The sequence below is a fragment of the Vigna radiata genome, chromosome 6, assembly GCF_000741045.1.
Source record: "Vigna radiata var. radiata cultivar VC1973A chromosome 6, Vradiata_ver6, whole genome shotgun sequence".
Taxonomy (NCBI): Eukaryota; Viridiplantae; Streptophyta; class Magnoliopsida; order Fabales; family Fabaceae; genus Vigna; species Vigna radiata.
The window spans coordinates 35,712,063-35,733,354 of NC_028356.1; the positions used below are offsets into that span (position 1 = coordinate 35,712,063).

Genomic DNA, 21,292 nt, shown 5'->3' on the forward strand with positions numbered 1-21,292 from the left:
ATTTGCTATTAGTTAAATTTATTATTTCTGTCACACTCCATTTAATAACCACCTTAGTGGAATACAAGTGTCAGCCGTCCGGTTCTCCCCTGGTGAGTAGGAAACAAACTCTGCCAAGCTTTAATTTTCTTCCCTCGTGATCTGTGCAGTATCAGCATAGCAGTGAAACCCCAGGAAGTGGAAGTCAGGTGTCATGCTGGGAGTTAGCCGACCGTTCGGATTGGAGGCAGTATTTAAGGTAAGAATGAAACCTGACGCCACTTTTACATGCAATCTTCTTCTTCTTCCTCAAACTCAACTTTCTGAAATCTCAAATTCTCCTCCTTCTCTCTAAACCTCCCTACCTTCTCTCTAAAATTCTAACCCACCTACCGTTCCGATCACCTTCAGATCACACCTGAAGACTCCTGGTGGTCTTCTCTCTCACTTGAACCGTCCGGTTTCGAGTTTGCACCTGACCTTGGGAAACTTAGAAGGAATAGTTCATCTCAACCTACTTTTAAAGACTTAGCTGGAATTAGAGGTAAGGGAAGCTTATAAAATTTAATTTAATTTCTCTGTATGGTTTGAATGTATGCCTGATTTAATGTATGTTTGATTTCTTATGATTGAAATATGGTATGTGGTTGTATGAGTTGTATGATAAGTATAAAACTATGAATTCGGCACTGATATGAGTATGTATGAAACTTAGAGAAAATATGAATCTGAGATCGAGGGTCATTAGGACCGTTCGGCCTTCCCTTTTCCGTTCGGTCTATTTGGANTGATCGGCCTAGTGTGATTACTAAATTTAGTTGGTTTCCTTTAATTGTTTTATTGATAGCTACTTAATAATGCTGGTCATAAACCAAGCATTCGGCTTCCCAGTGTTCGGCCTTAGGCTGACACTCAAATTATAAAACTTGCAAATCTAATATTCTTCCTTTGACATCGTCCGGTCACTTAATGACTGAACAGTCTAGTGAACCTTTAATTATTGAGACGTCCAGTTTACTTGACTAAAGTCCTTTTACTCCTTTAAAGAGTTTCTTCTTTCTCAATTCGTCCGGTCTGATAAGTGTTTGGTTATAGACCAACCTTCGACCATTAATAGTGTCTATTTTATGATACTCTTGCTAAACCGTTCGGATGACTATCACTTATAGTCAATCCTTGAGTTATGGTCTCATTCTTTGCCAAACCATCCTATCAACCATTTGACATTCTTCTGTTGTTCAGCCTCATCTTTGATATGACCGTCCGACCACTTCTTTGATTTCTTGATACTCAGTTTTCCATTGCAATTAAACGGTTCGGTCATTATTAATTCAGTCTTTAGTAGCTGGTACTTTTCTTAACATCCTTACAGTTGGAAGTAACAATGAACCTTGATTGAATTTGGCTAAGTAAGGGAATTCCAATGGAGAAATGTCTCATGAATTGGTGTTGATTGGTAAAGTATGAACGTGGGAATGACTCAGGTGTCGTCCTGATCCTGATATTCCGTGAGGGCGCTCTCTCAGGTAGAGAAAGGTCACTCATGTGTGGGAATGGCAGGAGGTCCGCGGTTATATGAATAGATAACCGTTTGAGGACTAACCTCGGGTGGCAACTGATAAGGGAAAGCAGTTACTACACCACACCGGGTGCTAGGGACTACCGAGCTACATGTTCATACCGTCCGGACAGTGTCTTAGTGGTCGGTCATGATTAAAGGAATGTGGTATGCATGTATAGGAATTGTATGTTTGCATGATTGATTGGTTTGTATTGTACGTTTACTTGTATAATGAAATGATAAATTAAATTTACATAAGCTTACCCTTATCTGTTCTGTCTTTATCTATGTTGCCGTCCGGTTATTCTCTTTGCTGCAATGATCATCCTTTTGGGTGTGAGTAGAGGGTACTTTGGAGGATACCTTAGAAGCTACTCTGGAGGACACTCTGGAAGATGCCGTGGAAGCCGTACCCGAGAGTTATGCAGGACCGTCCGGTCCTTAGTGTAGTTGTTTCTCTTTGTCTTATATTTTGTAGATGTTCTGTATAGGAACCTCTTGTTGTTGGCCGTTAGGTCAACGAATTGTATTCTAGACCGTTCGGTCCATTTTGTAAACATTGTAATCTATATTCCAATTGTACAGTTTTAAACTTCAAGTATATTTTATACTCTAAGCTTATTCTTCACTGTTCTCACTTATTATTCATGTTAACTCCGAGCAATGAAGTGTAACTTAGGTTATCTATTTATTGGGATGTTACATCTGTTGTCTCACAGATAAGATATATATGTTTCGATATAATGAGACTAGATAAAACAACAATTTACAATATATATAAATAGATACACACATCACCTTATATGTTAATTAAGAAATTGAGTTAAACTCAAAACTCACTTCTTGATAGAAAAGATTAATAAGTGTGATGGAAACAATGTCAGATGTATGTCAATTGCATGTGATAATAATAATTAATTAAAATCATTAATTAATATACTAGTAAGTACTTAAATTATTTGTTGCAATTTTGAAAAATCCAAGTTCGGTTGATCCTTGCATGCTAAATTTGAAGATCATGAGTTGCATGTTGGGTTTAAAATTCTAGGGTTGCCTATATAAAATTTAAGCTCTTTAGTGAGAAACTAAATAAAACTAGTTATATTTACATATGATGCTTTCTCTCGTAACATGAGAAAATTCTAGGACATTTACATAGAAGTTTTTAGTTTCCATTAAAATGAAGGTCATTTTTATCTTTCTCCCCTTCATCAATAGTACACCTTCGCATATCTCAGCATTCATGCACGGATGATATTTAGCTTCCTTCAGCAAACCTGCTCCTTCAAATTGGCACAAATCAGCAAAACCAAACATACAAAACATACTCTTATATCCATCCTCACAATTCGGTGTTATCCGTGTCATTCCCAGAAACAAACAAAGCCTTAAAAGACACGTTTCATTATGCAACTCCTCTCATTTTCTTAAGCTTTTGTGAGGCTTATTATTCCTAGAATAGTTTAAGAAAACATTGAAGTTAAAACCGAATGACAATTAAAATTAACATCCTGCAACTTAATCTAACCCCTTTCCTCAGAAACTACTGAACACAAGTTTCAGAAGGTGTCACAACACAATCATCATCATGTTGAATATACGTATCTGTTGCATCAGTGGTTCGAAGTTCTGCTCCGGTTAACTGGAATAATCGCTACATTTCTGACAGAAAATATCTATGCCACCAACCACATAAGGCAGCATTATTTCACGATTCAGGAAAAGATCGATTTATTATAGAAATTTGTGTTGGGAAACAGGTTCACAGAAAAATCTCTTATTTGTTTGATTTCTCTTTCTATCACTATGTTCTTTCTGAAATAACCTAATCACAGAGCTCAAAATAAACAATTAAATACAAATTATAATCATTCACTGACTACGAGAGAAGAGGGGAGTGAAGTTAGAAAAACAACACATACCTAATTCAGATTGGCTAAAGAAACTACTGAAATAAGGAATGAAATAGATAAATGTAGGTAGCCATTGCTCTCAACCAATTTAACTAAATCAGCTTTGCAAGGGTTTGGCCTTGCGGACATGGCCCATACTATTGACAAGATCTTTGCGAGTACAAACAGGAAAAGTATTGATGTTTTGGAAAGCTTTCAGCCTCCACAGGACATAAGGGAAGCTGAGCTGATCCCTAGAAGTGAAACGAACCACCTCATTAAACCAGACGCACATCAATAGATTAGTTAGGGGTGTATGCTTCCTGATGATAACAGAGGCTTCACATAGAGCTGCACAGCACAAGTTTAATGGAACATTTTACAAAATGTATGGGCAAAGGTGGAGATACAATCCAATGTAAGCCAAATTTTGGCAACAGACTGAATGAGAGAACTGAAATCTATTAGACATATAGCAAGATCTTAAATGAAATAGAACATGGATTTTTTTTTTAATAGAGGAAAAGAAGAAAGATGTAAAGTTTACTTAAGTTTTAGCTAATAAAAATATGATCAGTGCATACCTTTTTTCCCATTAAATCTCTTGTCTTCCGGCAAGCCATCTTTTCTGTATTGATTCAGTTGCACTTCAACTTCCTCTGGCTTGGCTTTGTTCTTCTTGACAACAGCCTTAGCCTCATCGTAGACACTACTGCGAGCTCCATGTTCTGATATGGCAAGCAAAGATTTTGGGCGCCAAAGAAGTGTTTCCAACACACCTAGTGGGTCTCTCCGGAATTGGGACTTAGAGTCTACCCAAATTGAGTATTTAGCTTGAGGAAAAAGCCGATGGCTTAACATCTGAAAGAGTTCCAAGTGCACACATGGTTCAAAAAGTGAACAAAGGAGAATCTTATAAGAGGATGATAACCTAAATTAAAAAATATATGGATTATACAAGCTTCTCAATTTAATTAAACACAAAATTTTCATCGATCTGGTAAAGGCATGTGTCAATTGATAGAGTTGCTGAAGGACAACAACAATTATGGGCATGCAATTACATAGCAGTGTATGGACAAATAAGAATCTTCAAAAGGGGCAGGGCACAGAATTCAGTGGAGCCACGTGTTAATTATGCACTGCTATAAAGACATAGCAAATGGCATAAAAAAGAAGACACCAGGCTTCAAAGATTTACTACCTTGGGAATTTTACCATTCAACCTTTGATCGGCAAAAGGAAGATCTCGAACAACAACAACACGCCAATTTCCAATAAAGCCATTTTCCCCGATTCTACGCTCCACCAACTCCTGCGCTTTGACGGTAATTTCATCCCAGAATGCAACATAGCAAACCTGCATACCACTAAATAGATTTGGCAAATAAGATCAGAGACTTCCGGACGTATCAATAACAAACTCTTATACTGCTTAAATAACCTTCTTAAGCGAAGCCTGAGACATTCCAATTGGCTGATAGAGATCATCTCCACCACCAAATGCACAAGTAGATACCACGACTTTGCAACCTTGCATGTAACTTTTATCTTGATCAGATATCTTAAACCCACCATTCACACTGAAAAACCCACAATGTACCGTCATAGTTTCTTTCACCTACACGAAGAAACAAAGGCTAGAATAAACATATAACTACCCCCAAGCAAAAAAGTAGCTAAAAATGAGAACAAAAACCATCTCATTACCTCAAAACTTCTATCTCTCTCCTCAAATGTTTGATTTCCAGTAAATAAATTAAACCGTGTGTCCTCAGTACGTAATTGAGACAACGTAACATTCGCACCTACAAAAGACCTATCACTCTCTGACATGTATAAAACTTCAGCAACAGGAATTCTAGAAGATTCTTGTTCCACAGGTATATCCAGCTGCTCAAGATTTTCAGGTGGTAGGAGCTTCAAACAACCTGATAGGGATCAAATCACACATCAGCACCCCATCCTATGGATCTTGAAATGAAAAAAATTAAAATCTCAACTGAGAATTATCCACCCTGACAATTAACCACTTTTAAGAGATACTTAAGTACCACATTTCAATATACACAACACTATTAAGTACCAAGCATTAGCGAAAGCATATTCAATCAATAGTGCCACAACAAGTACAAGTTGATAAATATACACGTTCATTTACTCTTAACAACGTGTGCACAATTTGTCACCATAAAAAATTTCAGTAACCCTGATGACCTGCTAAGCACTTGTAATAAAATCTATTTACCGATTAATATCACTTGTAATTGAGCCATTAATTCCACAAGAGTCGGACATTTCTATTGTATACACACAACAATTCCCTCTTTAGCCACTTATCAGACAAAGTCAATCGCACAGCTCTAGACATTTTTCGACAATCTCATGAAACAGTTACCCACGAGAGGAGTCTTACGACAATCATCACTAATATGAAAATTGAGAGAAAAAGGTACTCACGCTCTCTGATGCCAGCCACAACATGTGTGGTAGGATCGAGGCGATTCAAGTTGGTGGGGGCCTTCCGCAATGTGGAACTAGATCCATCTATTCTGTGAGTGCGTGTTTCTATGCGGCTGTTCGTGTTTAAACCATTCAAGCTTCGCCCAATTCTGGTGGCCTCGAATATGAACAATCCCGCAGCTGGAACAATGACGAGCAGCATCCAATATCTGACGAACAGCTTCCGGAGCAATCTTCTGTTGCCGAGTTTCTTGCGCTTCCGTCGCGCGCGGACCCGCATCCGACCCAGCTCGTCGGATTCCTCGTCCGACAAGGAGATCGAGACACTCTTGTTCTGGAACATTACGGAAGACGTGGCGTGACGCGGTTCGGAGAGGGAAAGAGGGAAATTAAAACAGGGAACGAGGTTGATAATGCAGAATAGATTTAACCACCTAAGAACTGCCCAGATTCCCTTCCAAGGTCCCCTTCTATTGGTACCTCTTGCGTACCAACAATTTTTATTTTTTTTCAAAAAAAAAAAAGAAAAACTTAAATAATGTTTAGTCCTATGAAAAAAAAAAACTGTCATTTTCTTTTTTAATTTTTTGCTTCTATGAGAAAATTAAATATACCCTTACCTTTAAGTTACTTAGGTACTACATTTTTTATTTAAATTAACAATAAAGTAACATTTTTTTTTTTGTTTTGCATGTTTACTCACCTTGGTACAGTAAAGTACTTTATTTATTATCCCTTCGGCTATCATCCAAAGAAATTTCTCTTTTGTAAAATACATTTCAATGTAAAAACTTAAAGAGGCTAGTACAATAGGTTGAATAGTATGGGTAAAATACTCTACATATTTTAGCATTTCTTACGAATTATATATGTATATATATATATATATATATATATATATATATATATATATATATATATATATATATATATATATATATATATATATGAACTTGTGGATGAATTAATTTAAAGACACATTTAGATTAAATTCGATGTTTTTAAATAAGCTGATTTTAATATTCTTTAGCAAAACCCTATTTAATTTAAAATGTCATGCTTCCCCTATCGAGTTGTGCGTTTCTTCTTCTTTTAAAATGTCAATCTATTTTATATTATTTTTAGTTATTATAAAAAAATAACAAACTAAACATATTTTAAACTTTAATCGAATGAGAATGTGATAACAGTTTAGACTTTAAATGAGGTAGTGCGTGTGTGTGTTTTTTATATTTTTTTAGTTATTATAAAAAAATAACAAACTTTTAATATAAAACAAATTCAAAATATAAATTAAAAAGAAAAATTGAAAGATTTAGAATTATTCTCAATAGAAACAAATGTAACATCTTCACAATATCTATAGAGAGATAATAGAGTGATGTTTTTAAAATATAAAACAAATTCAAAATATAAATTAAAAAGAAAAATTGAAGGATTTAGAATTATTCTCAATAGAAACAAATGTAACATCTTCACTATATCTATAGAGAGATAATAGAGTGATAGGCTTGGCATAGATAACAAGAATACTGGAGGCGATTGGCATGGAAACTAAATTGTTGAACATCCATTTTTTCTTTGGTATTATTTTATAAAGAATTTCTGTAAAAGAGTTGTTCTTGGGACAGCATGATGTCTAGAGGCACAACCAAGCAAAGTTTATGTCTACCTCTGACAAACGATGAAAAAATTGACACACTAAGAAATTTTACACGTCATTATTTATCTCAATATGCCAAATGAAGGAACAAATAGGCATAAGAAATGAAGGATAAATACAACAATTTAGGTCATGAAAAGAAACCTGCACTATGGTAGTAAACCACTAGTTTGGTTGGGGGTGAAAGAGAAATATCATCATACCTACAATTCCAATTCCATACAGATCAAGGAAACAAGGGATGGGGAAACGGAGGCCAAGATTCTCAATACATTACACGCCTTGGATACTTCTCAATCTCTCTTTACTTTCTCTAACGAAAATCTACAACAAATGAAAACAAGTAGTTGTTTCCAATATAATCCAATTCCAGAGACACCAGGAGGACAGAAAAATACAAACCATACATGTAAAATCCCAACCTCAACGTTTGGAATATTGAGGGGCTTTACGAGCTTTCTTCAAACCAACTTTCTTCCTCTCAACCACTCTGGAATCTCTGGTAAGAAGTCCTTCCTGTCTCAATGGTGCTCTATGATCTTCGCTCACCTTCAGCAAGGCACGGGCAATGCCAAGAGAGATTGCCTGTGCCTGACCAGACAAGCCACCACCCTCAGCTTTGACAAAAACATCATAACTACTTTCATATCCCAAAGTTATCAAAGGGACCTTAATGTATTGAAGCCACAATGGGTTTCCTTGAAGATATTCCTGCACAAAATTAATGTAAATCAGACAAAAAAGAGATCAAAAGGAAACAACATTTGTCAATCACAAAAAGATACAGAGATCTAACCTGTAAAAATCCATTAAAAAAATGAAAACTCCTAAAAGACACAACCACAACTGTAAAAAGGTCGTCCACAGATTACAAATAACTCGCACATTATGAGAAATTTCTCATTAAATCATAGATCCAAGATGACAATATGAGAAATTTCTTTATGTCACTATGAATAGTGAAAAAGAACCAACGTGCCACCAAGAAACTTCAATCACACAAACTAGTAAAAGCAATCCATTCATAATATGAAAATACAAAATTAATTTAAATAAAACAATAAAAGACCCACCACACATATACATTGTATCATCGTAACTCGTAGTATTGATTATTCTTCAACAAGGTTAAGCAAAAAACTTAATAAAAAATCCAACACCAGGCAGATATTCAAATTATATCAAGTTTAAGCCACCAAATCAAATGACACACCTCAAGGGATGCTTGGTAGAGATGGTGGGAAATAAAAGGAACTTGAACACTATCCACATCAACTCAGCCATGCAAAGCCAAAGTGAATGTGAACAAGTGCATAAGAACAAAGTGGAGTCCCCACCCCCTACCCAACAAAAGATCCCACAGTGAGCACAAAGAAATCCATCCTTTTTGTGTTCTTGTTTTCAGCAGGAGAAGTTTGTCCTGGGTTGTGAAGCAGATGTTGGCACTGCATATGCAAGTAGTGCTTCAGGTTGAGCAGTCAGGGAACCAAGTTCCCTTTTTTTCTTACTGAATAATCAGGTAGAAAATCTTGTTAATGGAAAGTATGGGATCCAATTAGCAGCCCAGAGAGCAACTCATGACACTCCAGGCCACATTGGCCTTCCCAAGCCCAAACAGACATCCTCTAGGCCATGGCTCAACAACTACTGTTAGAAGAGACCTATTTCAAATTTTCTTTTTCCTTTACCTGTAGGATGTGTCTTACCTTGGATTTCAGTACAATTACCTTTGGTCTTTTAAAAAGATATAGTGGAAATAGTGGAAATCATGAATGAGAACTATGTTACCTTCTTTTCTTCAGTATAGTGGCTCGTTTATTTCCATTAATTTTCCCACAACCAAGACGTAAGCCTAACGTTTGGATGCTGTCATTGGTATAATCTAACCTCTGACTTGGGAGAAAGCGTGACAAAGGCCGATGAGGAAGCCCGTGACACATGAATGTGAATGTATTCAAGAAGAGATTTCACACCTTCACAGAATAATCACCCAGCTCTTCCCATATACCCTCTCAGTCTTACAATAATGATTCGCATAAAGTTACCCCTGAGAGTAGTTAATGAACTCCGTCAACTGAAAAACACGACGTCCATTATGTTGCTAAAAGTGTGCTTAAGGTCCAATGCAATTGCAGTCGCATTAACTTACTAGGAGACAAAATTGGGAGCAAAAAGAAAAGGACACTTTAGTTACTCTGTCATTCCAGAAGCAGCAAAGCACCAGAACCATCTCCTCTGTTGACTGTTTGCCATCCGCAAAACTATCTGCTTTCTCAACTGAGGCAATTTTCATGACTCAGAACAATTAGTAGCAATGGTCACTGGTTGTTAAGAAAAAACCGGGTTCAGACCAAGGTTATCCATAGTGTGAAGAAAGAATGAATTGGAGCAGTCATCCATGGAAGAAAGGAAGATAGCCACTGACGAGCAAGAACAGAAATCACAAGAAGTCAAAGAACTTCCAATAGCACACCAGATACCAGAGAGTTTATGAATCAGAAGATTCTGAATCGACTGAATCTCAGTGTAGCACAATACATACATATATCAGCAGCTGTAATACATCAACTCATAAGACAGTAATGATTGAGCTACTAACAGAACCTCTGAGAAACGAAATCAACTAACCAATACCCTGTCTGGATAAAACAATTCCACAAACACTACTGAGTAAACAAAATAAAACAGAGAAATATGCCATTCACATTTCGGTAAATTAAAAACCACAACTCGAAATTCCGATTAATGAAAAAATCAACGAAACCAATAAAGTAGGTGAGAGTTTGAAAGAAACAGAGAAAGAAGTAGGAAGAGAGGGGGTGAGACCTTAGCATCGCGGTAATTGATGATGAATTTGCCGGTTCCTTCCTGGAGAACGACGCGAGCGATGGCGCTCTTACGGCGACCGGTGCCTATGATAGTCTGGGCGGCGAAGCCACCAGGAAGCCTCGATTTGACGAACTTCTTGAGGTCTTCGGTTTCCGGTTCGGCGAGCGCGGTGGCGGAGACGACGAGGGAAGGGGTTTTGGGGAAGCGCGAGAGGGAGAGGGTTGTGGCGAAGGAGAGAGTGTTGGGTCTCTGAGAAATGTGGGAAGAGAAAGAAAGTGAAGAGAGGGAGGTGCTGAGTGCCGAAAGGGAAACCGCCATTTTCCACTGCCTTGGCAAATGCAAGCTTGAGTGGATAGTGTGTTCAATCAACAACTCCAGATAAAGGAGATAACGATTTATTAACACTTTTCTTTATTTATTTAAAAAACTTTTACTATCATCAAATTTGTTTTTATAGAAATTAAGAATTTATTTTTCTCATAAAATTTATAAAATATTTTGTTTATGTAAACTTTTGTCGAAAGAAAGTAAAATTATATTTTTTTATTAAATTAATTATTTTTAAAAAATTAGAAAACTTCACATTTCACTTAACAAATAAAAGTTTAAAATTCTTTGAATTTCTAAATTCAAATTCATGTTCTTATTTTCATATTTTCAATTTTCAACTTTGTTGTTGTTTAAGTGATTAAGGTTGAGACATTTTAAAATACTTATTTCTCTCTTTATATCGATTAAACTTTTTATTAATGCTAATATAAGTTTTTTTTTATGATTTAAGTTGATATATTTTTTTTGTTTGGATTTTAGATTAGGATTATTTCTTATTTGATATTAATTAGAGTTTTGTTTTTATAGAATGTTAAGAAAACTTTTTTTTTTGTTGGTGTGAATTTGAATCTTTAAACAAAATTCTTGATCATTTTTTATCTCCGTATTAATTTTTCATCATCAAAAAGGATATATATAGTGTGATTTTTGTTATTCAAATATTAAATGGATTTTAAGATTAATGAGTGGACTAATAGCGGTCTGATAACGAGTGGAACAATATGTCCAACAAATAATAATTCTTGCTAGGATAGGCTCTTTTAATGATGGCTCTGATCATGTTAGAAGTGGACTTTAAGTCTAACTCAACCCTACAAAATCGACTAGTAAGTGAATTGACCACTTCTAAAAATATTACACTTTGTATTAGAGTCCACTTCTAACAATATTACACCTTGTATATTAAGATTATTAAATTGACATCATTGAGATAAAATAAATATGTATAAAAAAATCTAAAAGGAATTAGGAAGAAGTAGCCATTTTTATTAGCAAAAAAATATAAAAATGGACCTATAATCTAAAACAAAATTTGTAAAATCTCATTCAAATACATGCCTAAAATATGAAGTTTTTCATTATTGGTACAATTCCATGGACAATAATTCTAATTCTCCACTGCCATGAAGAAAAGGAAAGAAAAGCGAAAAACAAAATCATTGATCATATGCAATTGTTCCTCCCCATTTTCTCACACGACCCTCTGCTTCTTCAGCCTGTGAAATCCATTGCAGCAACAATAAAATTTGAACATATAAGATTACTTACAACAAATTTGAATAAAAGAGAAGATTGTTGATTTCAATTGGAACATTTAACTTCTTGCAAGATTAAATTAAAGAGAGGGAGAATAATAAATGAAGAATGCACTAACCTCTTTTTTCCAATTGGTTATTGAAGTGATTACAATAAGGATTATTGTCTGCAAAACTATGCCTGCAATCAACCCTGACCAAATACCCTGCATTACACACACACATGAAGAGTAATATCAACACTATTATTTTATTACCATGACAATAAATTGCATAACTTATAAACTCAAAAATAACATAATGTCAAGAGAATGTAAGGATGGTAAATCACCACTACTCCAAAATTAAGTGTAAATCCCAAGATTATTCCTGCTGGTAATCCAAATACATAGTAGCACCCAATGTTGATGTATGCTACAAGAGATTGCCAACCAGCTCCAACAGCAACACCTAATGAAGTTTTATCATGGAAAAAGTTATGAGATTTAACACACATATAGCAACAACATGTACTTTATAAATTTTATGCCTTAAAACTTGCATTTGACTTGTGAAAAAAAGGATGTGTAGTCCTGGATTGGATGATGTAATTTGAGAGTTTTTAGTTTGTGGGAGTGACTAACCAGACAGGATTGGTTGAAGGCTGTTCAGAAGCACAGTGAAACCGAGCAAAGAAGCAAGCTTAGTTGTTTCATGGGCAACTGCAGAGCTGGTGGTAAAATAGTAGGGAAAAAATTCCTTTGTGGATAGCACTACGATCATGACCACAAAACCTATNGCCACTGATGTGATTGAAACCACCAACACTGAAAACCTTGCAGCCTTGAAATCACCAGCACCAAGTTCATTTGATACTCTCACACTGTCCATCAGTTAAAACAAAGTCATTTAGAATATTATTCTTCACTCACTATTCAGTAAAAAAGTCTAAAATAANATAAGTAAAAAGTTTTTTCTTTATCAGTGTTATCAGAACGTACCTTATAGCAGCATTGAACCCAATTGCAATCATGGCATCCCAACCATTTAGGTTCATACTGCAAACATCAAAGCAAGTATTAGTACTCAATTTTAATCTCTCAAGAAGCACTAAAAGCACTATTTTTTTGTGATGAAACAAAAAGGGTCTAAACATTTTTAAGCCATTGTATTTTCAACTTCTGCAACACAAANAGACTTTGGAGGGTCAGAAAATTATTCACCAGATAGATATGGCATCAACAGCTATCAGAGGATTTTCCAAACGCCCTGTTATCACCACCAGTATCATCAAATACCAGAACTCCAAGCTGCCACAATATTCATTTCAAAAGGTCAAATTTAGCACCATACATAATAAAGTTCAATGTAGAAAATTAAGCAGGCTAGTGAAAATACCATAGCATAACAGCTGAAGCAAGAGAAAGCTTCACAAAACCAAACAAGTCCACAAATGCTAGCCATGTGAATCCAGTCCATGCTCCATCTGACTTTGTAATGAAAATGTAGAGAAATTGTCCAATCACAATCAACCACCATGATGCGTTAAGAGTGATAGCTGCTCCAATCAAACCCCAGCCCAGCTTCAGTATAAGAAGCCAGCTAAATACTGTGTGGAACACCAAAACACCTACTGATACCCATAACATGACTAGCACTTTGCCTTGTGCCTGCAAAAACTTTTGGATTGGAAAGTTTATAGCGTATGCAAATAACTGGGGTATCATCCACAAAGCAAATTTTCCTGCCAAAACAAAGCATATTTAGTTCATAATATTTGAAGTGATTGTTTTGAAGAGAAATGTGAAAGTGAGTTGTAACCTGCAGCATGTGAGATCTGAGGTGTCTGTCCAAACAACACTAAAATTGGGGGTGACCAAATATAAATAGGTAACATAAGAAGTGCAGTGATGAACAAGATGACCCATGATCTCTGCATGTACACTCCCAACATTGTCATCTGCCCTGCACCAAAAGCTTGTCCACATAGAGTCTCCAAGGCACTTCCCATTCCCAACTTATCACAACACCAACAACATAAACACTCCATCAAAATAAAAATAAAATAAAATAAAAAATTGTACATACTTTTAAACATTTAAATAATATGTAAAATTGAAGTCATTGAGAATCCCTAATAAAGATTTTGCATGCAAATATAATTTTCTTTTTATGTCTAAGAAGATTAAAATGTATTAAGTTCGTACTACAACATACCACACCTTTAGCACAACTTTTAAATAAAATATTTCCACTTCAAAATTATGTATTAAAACACAAATTCTTTATAACAAAATAGTGACTAAAACACAATCTTTTGTCTTTGAATTAAATATTTTACTAACTTTAGTAAATTTACTACAACACTTTGACCTTTTTTTTTTCATTGTATTTTATAACTTTAGTAAATTTACTGCAACACGTGAATATCACTTTTGAAACAGATGCAAAAAGAAATGTTTGTGATCATGACGTAGAACCTCTCTCCACCACACACTGAAGCCGTGCTAATTAATACTTTGCGGAAATATAGCACTGCTTACGAACAAACATATATTTATTTTATTCATAAAAGGATACAAATAAAATAATTATATGTGAGACAGATATTTATTTATTTTGTAAAAAGTATAAGTCTTTATTTTTATCATTTCACTAAATAAATCGGAGAACTCAAGAAGATTGAAGAAAAATATCATTAAAAATACATAAAAATAATAATAAAAAAAAATCTTTCAGTTTTATCACGTTATGTTATTTCACAAATTATGCAGACAGTGCCACCGAGAAAACCTAACAAATTATGCAGACAATTCTCCGAAGAAAACCAGACAAATTATGCAGACAGTGTGCTCCTCAGAAAACCAAACAAGTTTCTTCATGACATTATGGCAAACAGTTGAAGAAAATGAAAAAAGAGAAGGCATGAAATCGAAGACATGGGTAGTTTGAGGGTACCATGACGCCAAAAGCAAGACCTGCAACGACAGAATTTTCTACAGAAACTGCTGCAAGAGCAAGATCACCAACTTGGCCTGCAAAAGTTTGAGTGAGTGCACCGAGCGAGTACTGACATATACTGGTGAGGATAGCAGGGCCTGCTAGTCTCCATAGCTTCTTTGATTCAAAACCAAAACTCTTAACAACAAATTTCAGTGTCTTCTCCTCAGCAGTGTGAGGGTTGTCAGTGTTCTCTAGCAAGGGAGTGTCCATTGACATGTTTGGTTTCTTGAGCCACTTGTTCTGTCACTGATATTGCTTTCACTTAGAAAACTCAGAATTTCTGGTGGGGTTTGAATATCAGAGAAACTCTGGTTTAGCTTTTATATAGTGTTGGAGAGTATTGAAGTTGGAACTGAGATAATGGGAATGGCAAGTGCAGAGATGTGGAGGTTTTACCAACTGCAATTAATAAGTATTAAAGAAGGCTTCCGAATGGTAGCTAAGGTAGGTACTCTTTTTTTTATATAATTAGAAAATTTTAATTTAATTTAATTTTTTTCACCTTTTAACTTTCTTTTTTATTATTCAAATATTTTAACGATTTTAACGAATGAGGTATGCTGAGATATTCTCTTACTTAAGTCAGTGTTAGATGGATTTACTAATTAATATTGTAATGAATATAACGCACAAAATTTCAATTATTATATTTTTGATGTATATTTATAGATTTTTTCATATACTCCTCATTATAATAAATTTAATCATAATCTAATTCTTTTAAGCTATTTAATTTAGTTGAATGATTAATAACATAATATTAGATAGAGTTGTCAAAATGGGTTACAACCTGTGAGCTAACCCGGTCCGTCACGGGTTTGGGTCAGGTTGGGTTTGAAAGTTATATTATTTTTTATGCGGGTCAGATTTTAATCCGACTCATTTAAACTCGGCTCATGCGGGTTGAATCCGTGGTGGGCCGGGTTGGTCCACCAACCCGTTTACCTAATTTTATTTTATTAAAATTTAATTTTAATTTTATAAAAAAAATATTTATTATTTTTTTTGCTTGAAAAAATTATTTAAGTTCCATATTTTCAAAATTAATTAAACATTCATGTTGGGAGTGAAATTTGTTTAGATTTGAATTATAAAAAGTTTGTAGCTTTTTTTTAAAACAAATTGTAATTAAACGGGCCAGTGAGTCAATCTGTTTACCCACCAACCCGTAATAGGTCGAGTCGGGTTGGAATTTTTCTGGCTCGCTAATAAATGCACTAGGTTGGATTGACTCATTAAGTGACCAACCCGTAGTGGACCGGGCCGGATTACCCGTTTTGACAGCTCTAATTTTAAATAATTTAAAATTAAAACATTAATTAAACATCATATGACACAAAATAAAAAATTAACCTTCGTCTAAAGGATTTATTCCATATAATCAATAATTTCACATAAAAATGAAATAAATTTTAAATATCGTTCTCTTTCGTATTCGATATTATTTCAATAAACTTGAAATTATAAAAATTTTGTTTTTCCATTAAATATTGATCATGTTACATTTAATTTTTTGTACTTATGATGTTTTCTTTCCATTCCAAGTTCAGCAATGTACGGGAAATGAGTGTTGATTATGACCTCTTTGTACCGAAGCAAGTTAATTTGGAAACCGTGATTCAGCGGGGGATGTCACCAACTGGTGGCTACGCCCAACGTTCCATGTAGAGGTGGTTGGATTTAATTGCATTTTTCATTTGTTTTACCCAACATTTTGATATCCGAAATTTATATATATATATATATATATATATATATATATATATATATATATATATATATATAAATTAAATAGATAACTCATATATATCGATATTGATTTCGAGATATTCTATAGGATTATTATAGAAAAACTATATCGAAAATGTTTAAAAGTGTAAAAGAAAATTTAGAAGTTCAAGAAATGCAAAAGATTTTCTATGCATCAATGATAGAAAGTTTGATGTATGTTTAAGTGTGTACACATTCAGATAGAGCTGTCAAAACGGGTAATCCGGGTTGATCCAACCTGACCCACCATGGATTGACTACTTAATGAGCCAATCTAACCCGACTCATTTATTAGCGAGCCGAAAAAATTTGAATCCAATCCGACCCATCACGGGTTGGTGGGTTAAATGGGTTGGCTCATTAGCTCACTTAACGTTTTTTTCACCCTCTTCTTCTGAGATTCTTATAACATGTTACTTTGATCGATCAAATTCAAACAATAATAATTGAACCAAATGATATAAAAGAAAATGGAACAAAACAACTTTATTGTTATATATTCTAAGCTATCAAGCATAAAATTTTACCAATTTAATTTAATAAGACATACACAACCATTTGACCAAGAAACTACATATAGCTGTTAACAAAAATATATAGTAGATGAGAACTTTTGGATAGACAACAACAGAACGCAATAGCATGAAAAGCTCTACTACGAAGTAAAAGTTGTGCGTTTTGAATAATTAATTTAATTAATTTGATTTCAATAAAAAAATAAGTGGGTTGGTGAGCCAACTCGACTCACCACGGGTTCAATCCGGGTGAGCCGAGCCGGGTCAAAATTGGCTCGCATCAAAATTTTCACATTTTTTTTCCAACCCAACCCGACTCAAACCTATGGTGAGCCAGATTGACTCACGAGTTTCAACCCATTTTGACGACACTACGTTCAAATATAATATACATAATTGAAGTATTAGACAAATATTTAAGAAATCGAATGATAAGATATTTATAAATAATGAAGGACTATATGCTCACATAAAGGAGGTTAGACCAATTGGAGATAACTAAATATTTCGACTCAGATTTTGAAGGATGCCAAGACAGTTTGAGATCTATTTTAGGTTAAATTTTTATATTATCTAATAGTGTGATTTCTTGATAGAGTGCTAAGAAAATCCTTAGAGTTTCATCTACTCTGGTTATAAAATTTGTAGCTTGCTATGAGACATTAAATTATGGAATATTATGAGACTGTGTATTATGAAAGGAATTGAAAGGCTACTTAATTTATAGTGTGACAACAAATCAACTCTAATATATTATAATAACAATAGAAGCTCAAGCAAGTTAAAACAAATTGTTATCAAGTTCCTCGTTGTTAAAAGAAGAATACAAAATAAATAAATTTTCATAAAACACTTGGGCACAAACTCCATGATAACATATATTCTTTTTAAGGGACTTATATCCAAGATCTTTCGTAAGTATGTCACTTATATGAGTGTTTTACAGTTTGAGGAATATTTGGTTTAGTGGGAGTTAATAACTTTTATGTGTTTTATGTATGATTAGATTGACTTTTGACAAATTTTGGTTATATATATATATATATATATATATATATATATATATATATATATATATATATATATATTAAGGTTATTAGATAGACATGTACATGTCATCTTAACATATTTTTCATACTACACATTTCATGATGAGTCTATGTCATTTGATTATGGTAGTATTAGTGATCATTGACATGTTTAGTTCTGATTGATGCAATAAAAACTATTTTTGTTCTATACGTGGATGAAATCTTTAGAATATGTCCAAAACATATAATGACAATTTTTGAGTTCATAAAGTCTAACATATTTATAAGAATTGTAAGGATATATATATATATATATATATATATATATATATATATATATATATATATATATATATATAACACATAATTAAATATGTTAGAGTAATTATTTTTGCAACATCCCATTTTAATAATATAAAACTACCAAAATAAAACGTTACATAGATGCTAAAAGAAAAACTAAGTAAAACAAACCTCCTTCAAAGAAGAGATCTACTTCTGTAGATCTATCTAACAACTCATTTCCTTCTCCCCACCTCTAGTTGGAACAACTGGAAAGGTGAATCCCTAAGCTCACACTATTAGGTGATCATTGCAAAAGAGAAACAACAACAGACAAAGACAGACACAGAAAAGCAATAGTAAGGTAGATAAACAAGAAAATTTCATATTTATAATATTATCTAAACAAATTCAACCCTCAATTCAAGATGATATAATGCACACCGATCATTCCATACATCTCATACTCAACAAGGCTCATCCGGATTAGGTATGAATGTCGAACTATTAGTAGCATGTGTACTTATATGGTACTACTAACACTCTCCAACACCATACAAGGTCAGTCATCTTAGTTGCCTTCAAAGCGTATAGACAATAACCTCTCGCTACTTTCACCACATGCATCATTCATCTCTACTTGAGAAAAAAATGACCATTAGAGTGTCAGAATATACCATCATTTCAAAGCTCCACATATTTATACAACAACAACATCATCAACCAAGGCACTACCATGAAATTTCATCCCGAGTTATGGAATTACATCCACTAAATATACTTCCAATACATACATAACCTCAAGAATCAAACATTATGTATTTCAATTCATATCACAATTCAATTCATACTCCACAACAAGTAATATAAACCAATCATTCCAACATTCACACACATTATACACACTTCAAAAATCGTAGTTGAAAATCTGATATTTTCACTCTGCGCACCAAGTCTGTTCGCTGAGTGAAACAAAAACAGTGGGTTCTACTCACTCACCTCTCACCCAGCAGGGAATTCACTTAACGAGACAACATAATTCTACAACATCAAAACTATAGAATTTGCATTACTCAACATCAGAGTACTTAGAACTCTAGATGAATCAAGAATGTATAGGAGAAGCATGATTACACATGCAAAAATAAAAGATTCCTCTAAAAAAGATTTAGGAACGAAAAGGGAAAAAGGAGTAGAAACTTACTTGCTCTATTTAAAAAACTGATCAGGTAGAAACATAAACCTTGTTGTCATGGTCGATTAGGTACCTCCTGATCGTTAAATAGATGACTCAGGAGTTAGAACGGTTAGAGAGAAGGTAGAGAACTTTAGAAAAGTGGTTTCTAAAGAGATAGTACGTTTTAAAATAATGAAACTCGTTTATAACAAAACTATTTATAATAAAACTATTTAATATAAAAATAATTTAGTCTCACTATTTTAAACTATCACCACTTTTAAAAATACCATTTTCTAAAATTTTAAAATTTTATTAACCCAAATATTAAAATGATCTAATTAATATAAGTTTATGAATAAAAATATATATGTCTTGCAAAGTTAATTATATAAATTGTATAAATAATATTTCAATTTGAAGAGAGACTAAATTTGAAATTATTAAAATTACATAAAGTAACTTACAGAAGTTACATAAAAGTGTTGTGGTTTCAGGACAATTACAATTTTTTTCTGTTTATTTCTTTTCATCCCATTAAAACAGAAATTCTAAAGTGCTTCTTAGTTGGAAAATCAGATATCACTTTCATTTATGTTGTTCCCAATCATTTCAGTATACGAGATATTAAAAGTTGCTTTTTTCATTAAAAGATTTAATCGTTTATTTATTATTGATGTGTTTTGATGCATAATCTAAAAAATATCGATGATTTCTTATTTATTATTTATAGGGTATCTAAAGTCAGTTTAAAACTATTTTAAATAAAATGAATTTTATATTTTTTGTACATTCCAAAATATGTTTATTGATGAAAAATAAGTTAATGGTTATCTTCCAAGTTAAAGAAAAGGTAATTTTTTCTTGTTTATAATCATAAAAAATATTTTTGAAAATGATTATATAACAATTTATTTCAAATAGGTTGTGAGTTAAATTAAATTTTAGATTTTTCTGGCTTATGGTTCTCCTGTAAAGTTAAAATAAATATGTATAAAAAAATTTGAAAAGGAGTTAGGAAGAAGTAGCTTTTTCTATTAGCAAAAACTATAAAAATGGGCCTATAATCTAAAACAAAATTTGTAAAATCTCACTCAAACATATGCCTAAAATATGAAGTTCTTCATTATTGGTACAATTCATGGACTCTAAGTCTAATTCTCCACTGCCATGAAGAAAAGGAAAGAAAAGCAAAAAACAAAATCATTGATCATATGCAATTGTTCCTCCCCATTTTCTCACACGACCCTCTGCTTCTTCAGCCTGTGAAATCCATTGCAGCAACAATAAAATTTGAACATATAAGATTACTTACAACAAATTTGAATAAAAGAGAAGATTGTTGATTTCAATTGGAACATTTAACTTCTTGCAAGATTAAATTAAAGAGAGGGAGAATAATAAATGAAGAATGCACTAACCTCTTTTTTCCAATTGGTTATTGAAGTGATTACAATAAGGATTATTGTCTGCAAAACTATGCCTGCAATCAACCCTGACCAAATACCCTGCATTACACACACACATGAAGAGTAATATCAACACTATTATTTTATTACCAT

The 21,292-nt window shown here is 33.5% G+C and overlaps 3 protein-coding genes and 1 long non-coding RNA gene across 5 annotated transcripts; all 4 read right to left on the reverse strand.

Moving 5' to 3' along the window:
- Positions 1 to 3,254: 3,254 nt before the first annotated feature.
- On the reverse strand, positions 3,255 to 6,358 carry LOC106763148. Its single transcript, XM_014647349.2, has 6 exons — positions 5,893 to 6,358; positions 5,143 to 5,363; positions 4,877 to 5,053; positions 4,637 to 4,792; positions 4,017 to 4,293; positions 3,255 to 3,783 (listed from the first exon to the last, which is right to left on the reverse strand). Exons 1-6 carry the CDS (start codon positions 6,236 to 6,238, stop codon positions 3,551 to 3,553), a joined length of 1,410 nt encoding a protein of 469 aa, XP_014502835.1. The 5' UTR covers positions 6,239 to 6,358; the 3' UTR covers positions 3,255 to 3,550.
- Positions 6,359 to 7,588: 1,230 nt separating this feature from the next.
- On the reverse strand, positions 7,589 to 10,767 carry LOC106765334 (30S ribosomal protein S9, chloroplastic). 2 transcript variants are annotated; one of them, XM_022782567.1, is made up of 3 exons: positions 10,385 to 10,767; positions 7,981 to 8,269; positions 7,589 to 7,882 (listed from the first exon to the last, which is right to left on the reverse strand). In XM_022782567.1, the coding sequence occupies exons 1-2, from the start codon at positions 10,703 to 10,705 to the stop codon at positions 7,982 to 7,984; spliced, it is 609 nt and encodes a 202-aa protein (XP_022638288.1). In that variant the 5' UTR covers positions 10,706 to 10,767; the 3' UTR covers positions 7,589 to 7,882; position 7,981. The 2 variants fall into 2 exon arrangements, with proteins under 2 accessions (XP_022638288.1, XP_014505403.1); XM_014649917.2 differs by having other exon boundaries at positions 7,589 to 8,269; positions 10,385 to 10,766.
- A 918-nt stretch (positions 10,768 to 11,685) lies between these two features.
- On the reverse strand, positions 11,686 to 15,346 carry LOC106764927 (protein DETOXIFICATION 33). Its single transcript, XM_014649367.2, has 9 exons — positions 14,911 to 15,346; positions 13,774 to 13,969; positions 13,351 to 13,696; positions 13,176 to 13,262; positions 12,954 to 13,010; positions 12,597 to 12,835; positions 12,305 to 12,423; positions 12,093 to 12,179; positions 11,686 to 11,934 (listed from the first exon to the last, which is right to left on the reverse strand). The coding sequence occupies exons 1-9, from the start codon at positions 15,169 to 15,171 to the stop codon at positions 11,875 to 11,877; spliced, it is 1,452 nt and encodes a 483-aa protein (XP_014504853.1). The 5' UTR covers positions 15,172 to 15,346; the 3' UTR covers positions 11,686 to 11,874.
- Positions 15,347 to 20,744: 5,398 nt separating this feature from the next.
- Positions 20,745 to 21,280, reverse strand: LOC111241898. The gene is made up of 2 exons (XR_002668328.1): positions 21,152 to 21,280; positions 20,745 to 20,993 (listed from the first exon to the last, which is right to left on the reverse strand). It is a non-coding gene; the product is annotated as an uncharacterized LOC111241898 (long non-coding RNA).
- Between the last annotated feature and the right edge of the window lie 12 nt (positions 21,281 to 21,292).

What these genes read in the sequence shown, in the direction of transcription:
- LOC106763148 (XM_014647349.2), bottom strand. Translation starts at nt 6,238, where the DNA reads ATGTTCCAGAACAAGAGTGTCTCGATCTCCTTGTCGGACGAGGAATCC. An exon ending in TGAATGGTAAAATTCCCAAG is followed by an intron (nt 4,294 to 4,636) that starts GTAGTAAATCTT and finishes GAACTCTTTCAG; the next exon opens with ATGTTAAGCCATCGGCTTTT. An exon ending in GAGATTTAATGGGAAAAAAG is followed by an intron (nt 3,784 to 4,016) that starts GTATGCACTGAT and finishes TGTGCTGTGCAG; the next exon opens with CTCTATGTGAAGCCTCTGTT.
- LOC106765334 (XM_022782567.1), bottom strand. Translation starts at nt 10,705, where the DNA reads ATGGCGGTTTCCCTTTCGGCACTCAGCACCTCCCTCTCTTCACTTTCT. An exon ending in TCAATTACCGCGATGCTAAG is followed by an intron (nt 8,270 to 10,384) that starts GTCTCACCCCCT and finishes AATTTTGTGCAG; the next exon opens with GAATATCTTCAAGGAAACCC.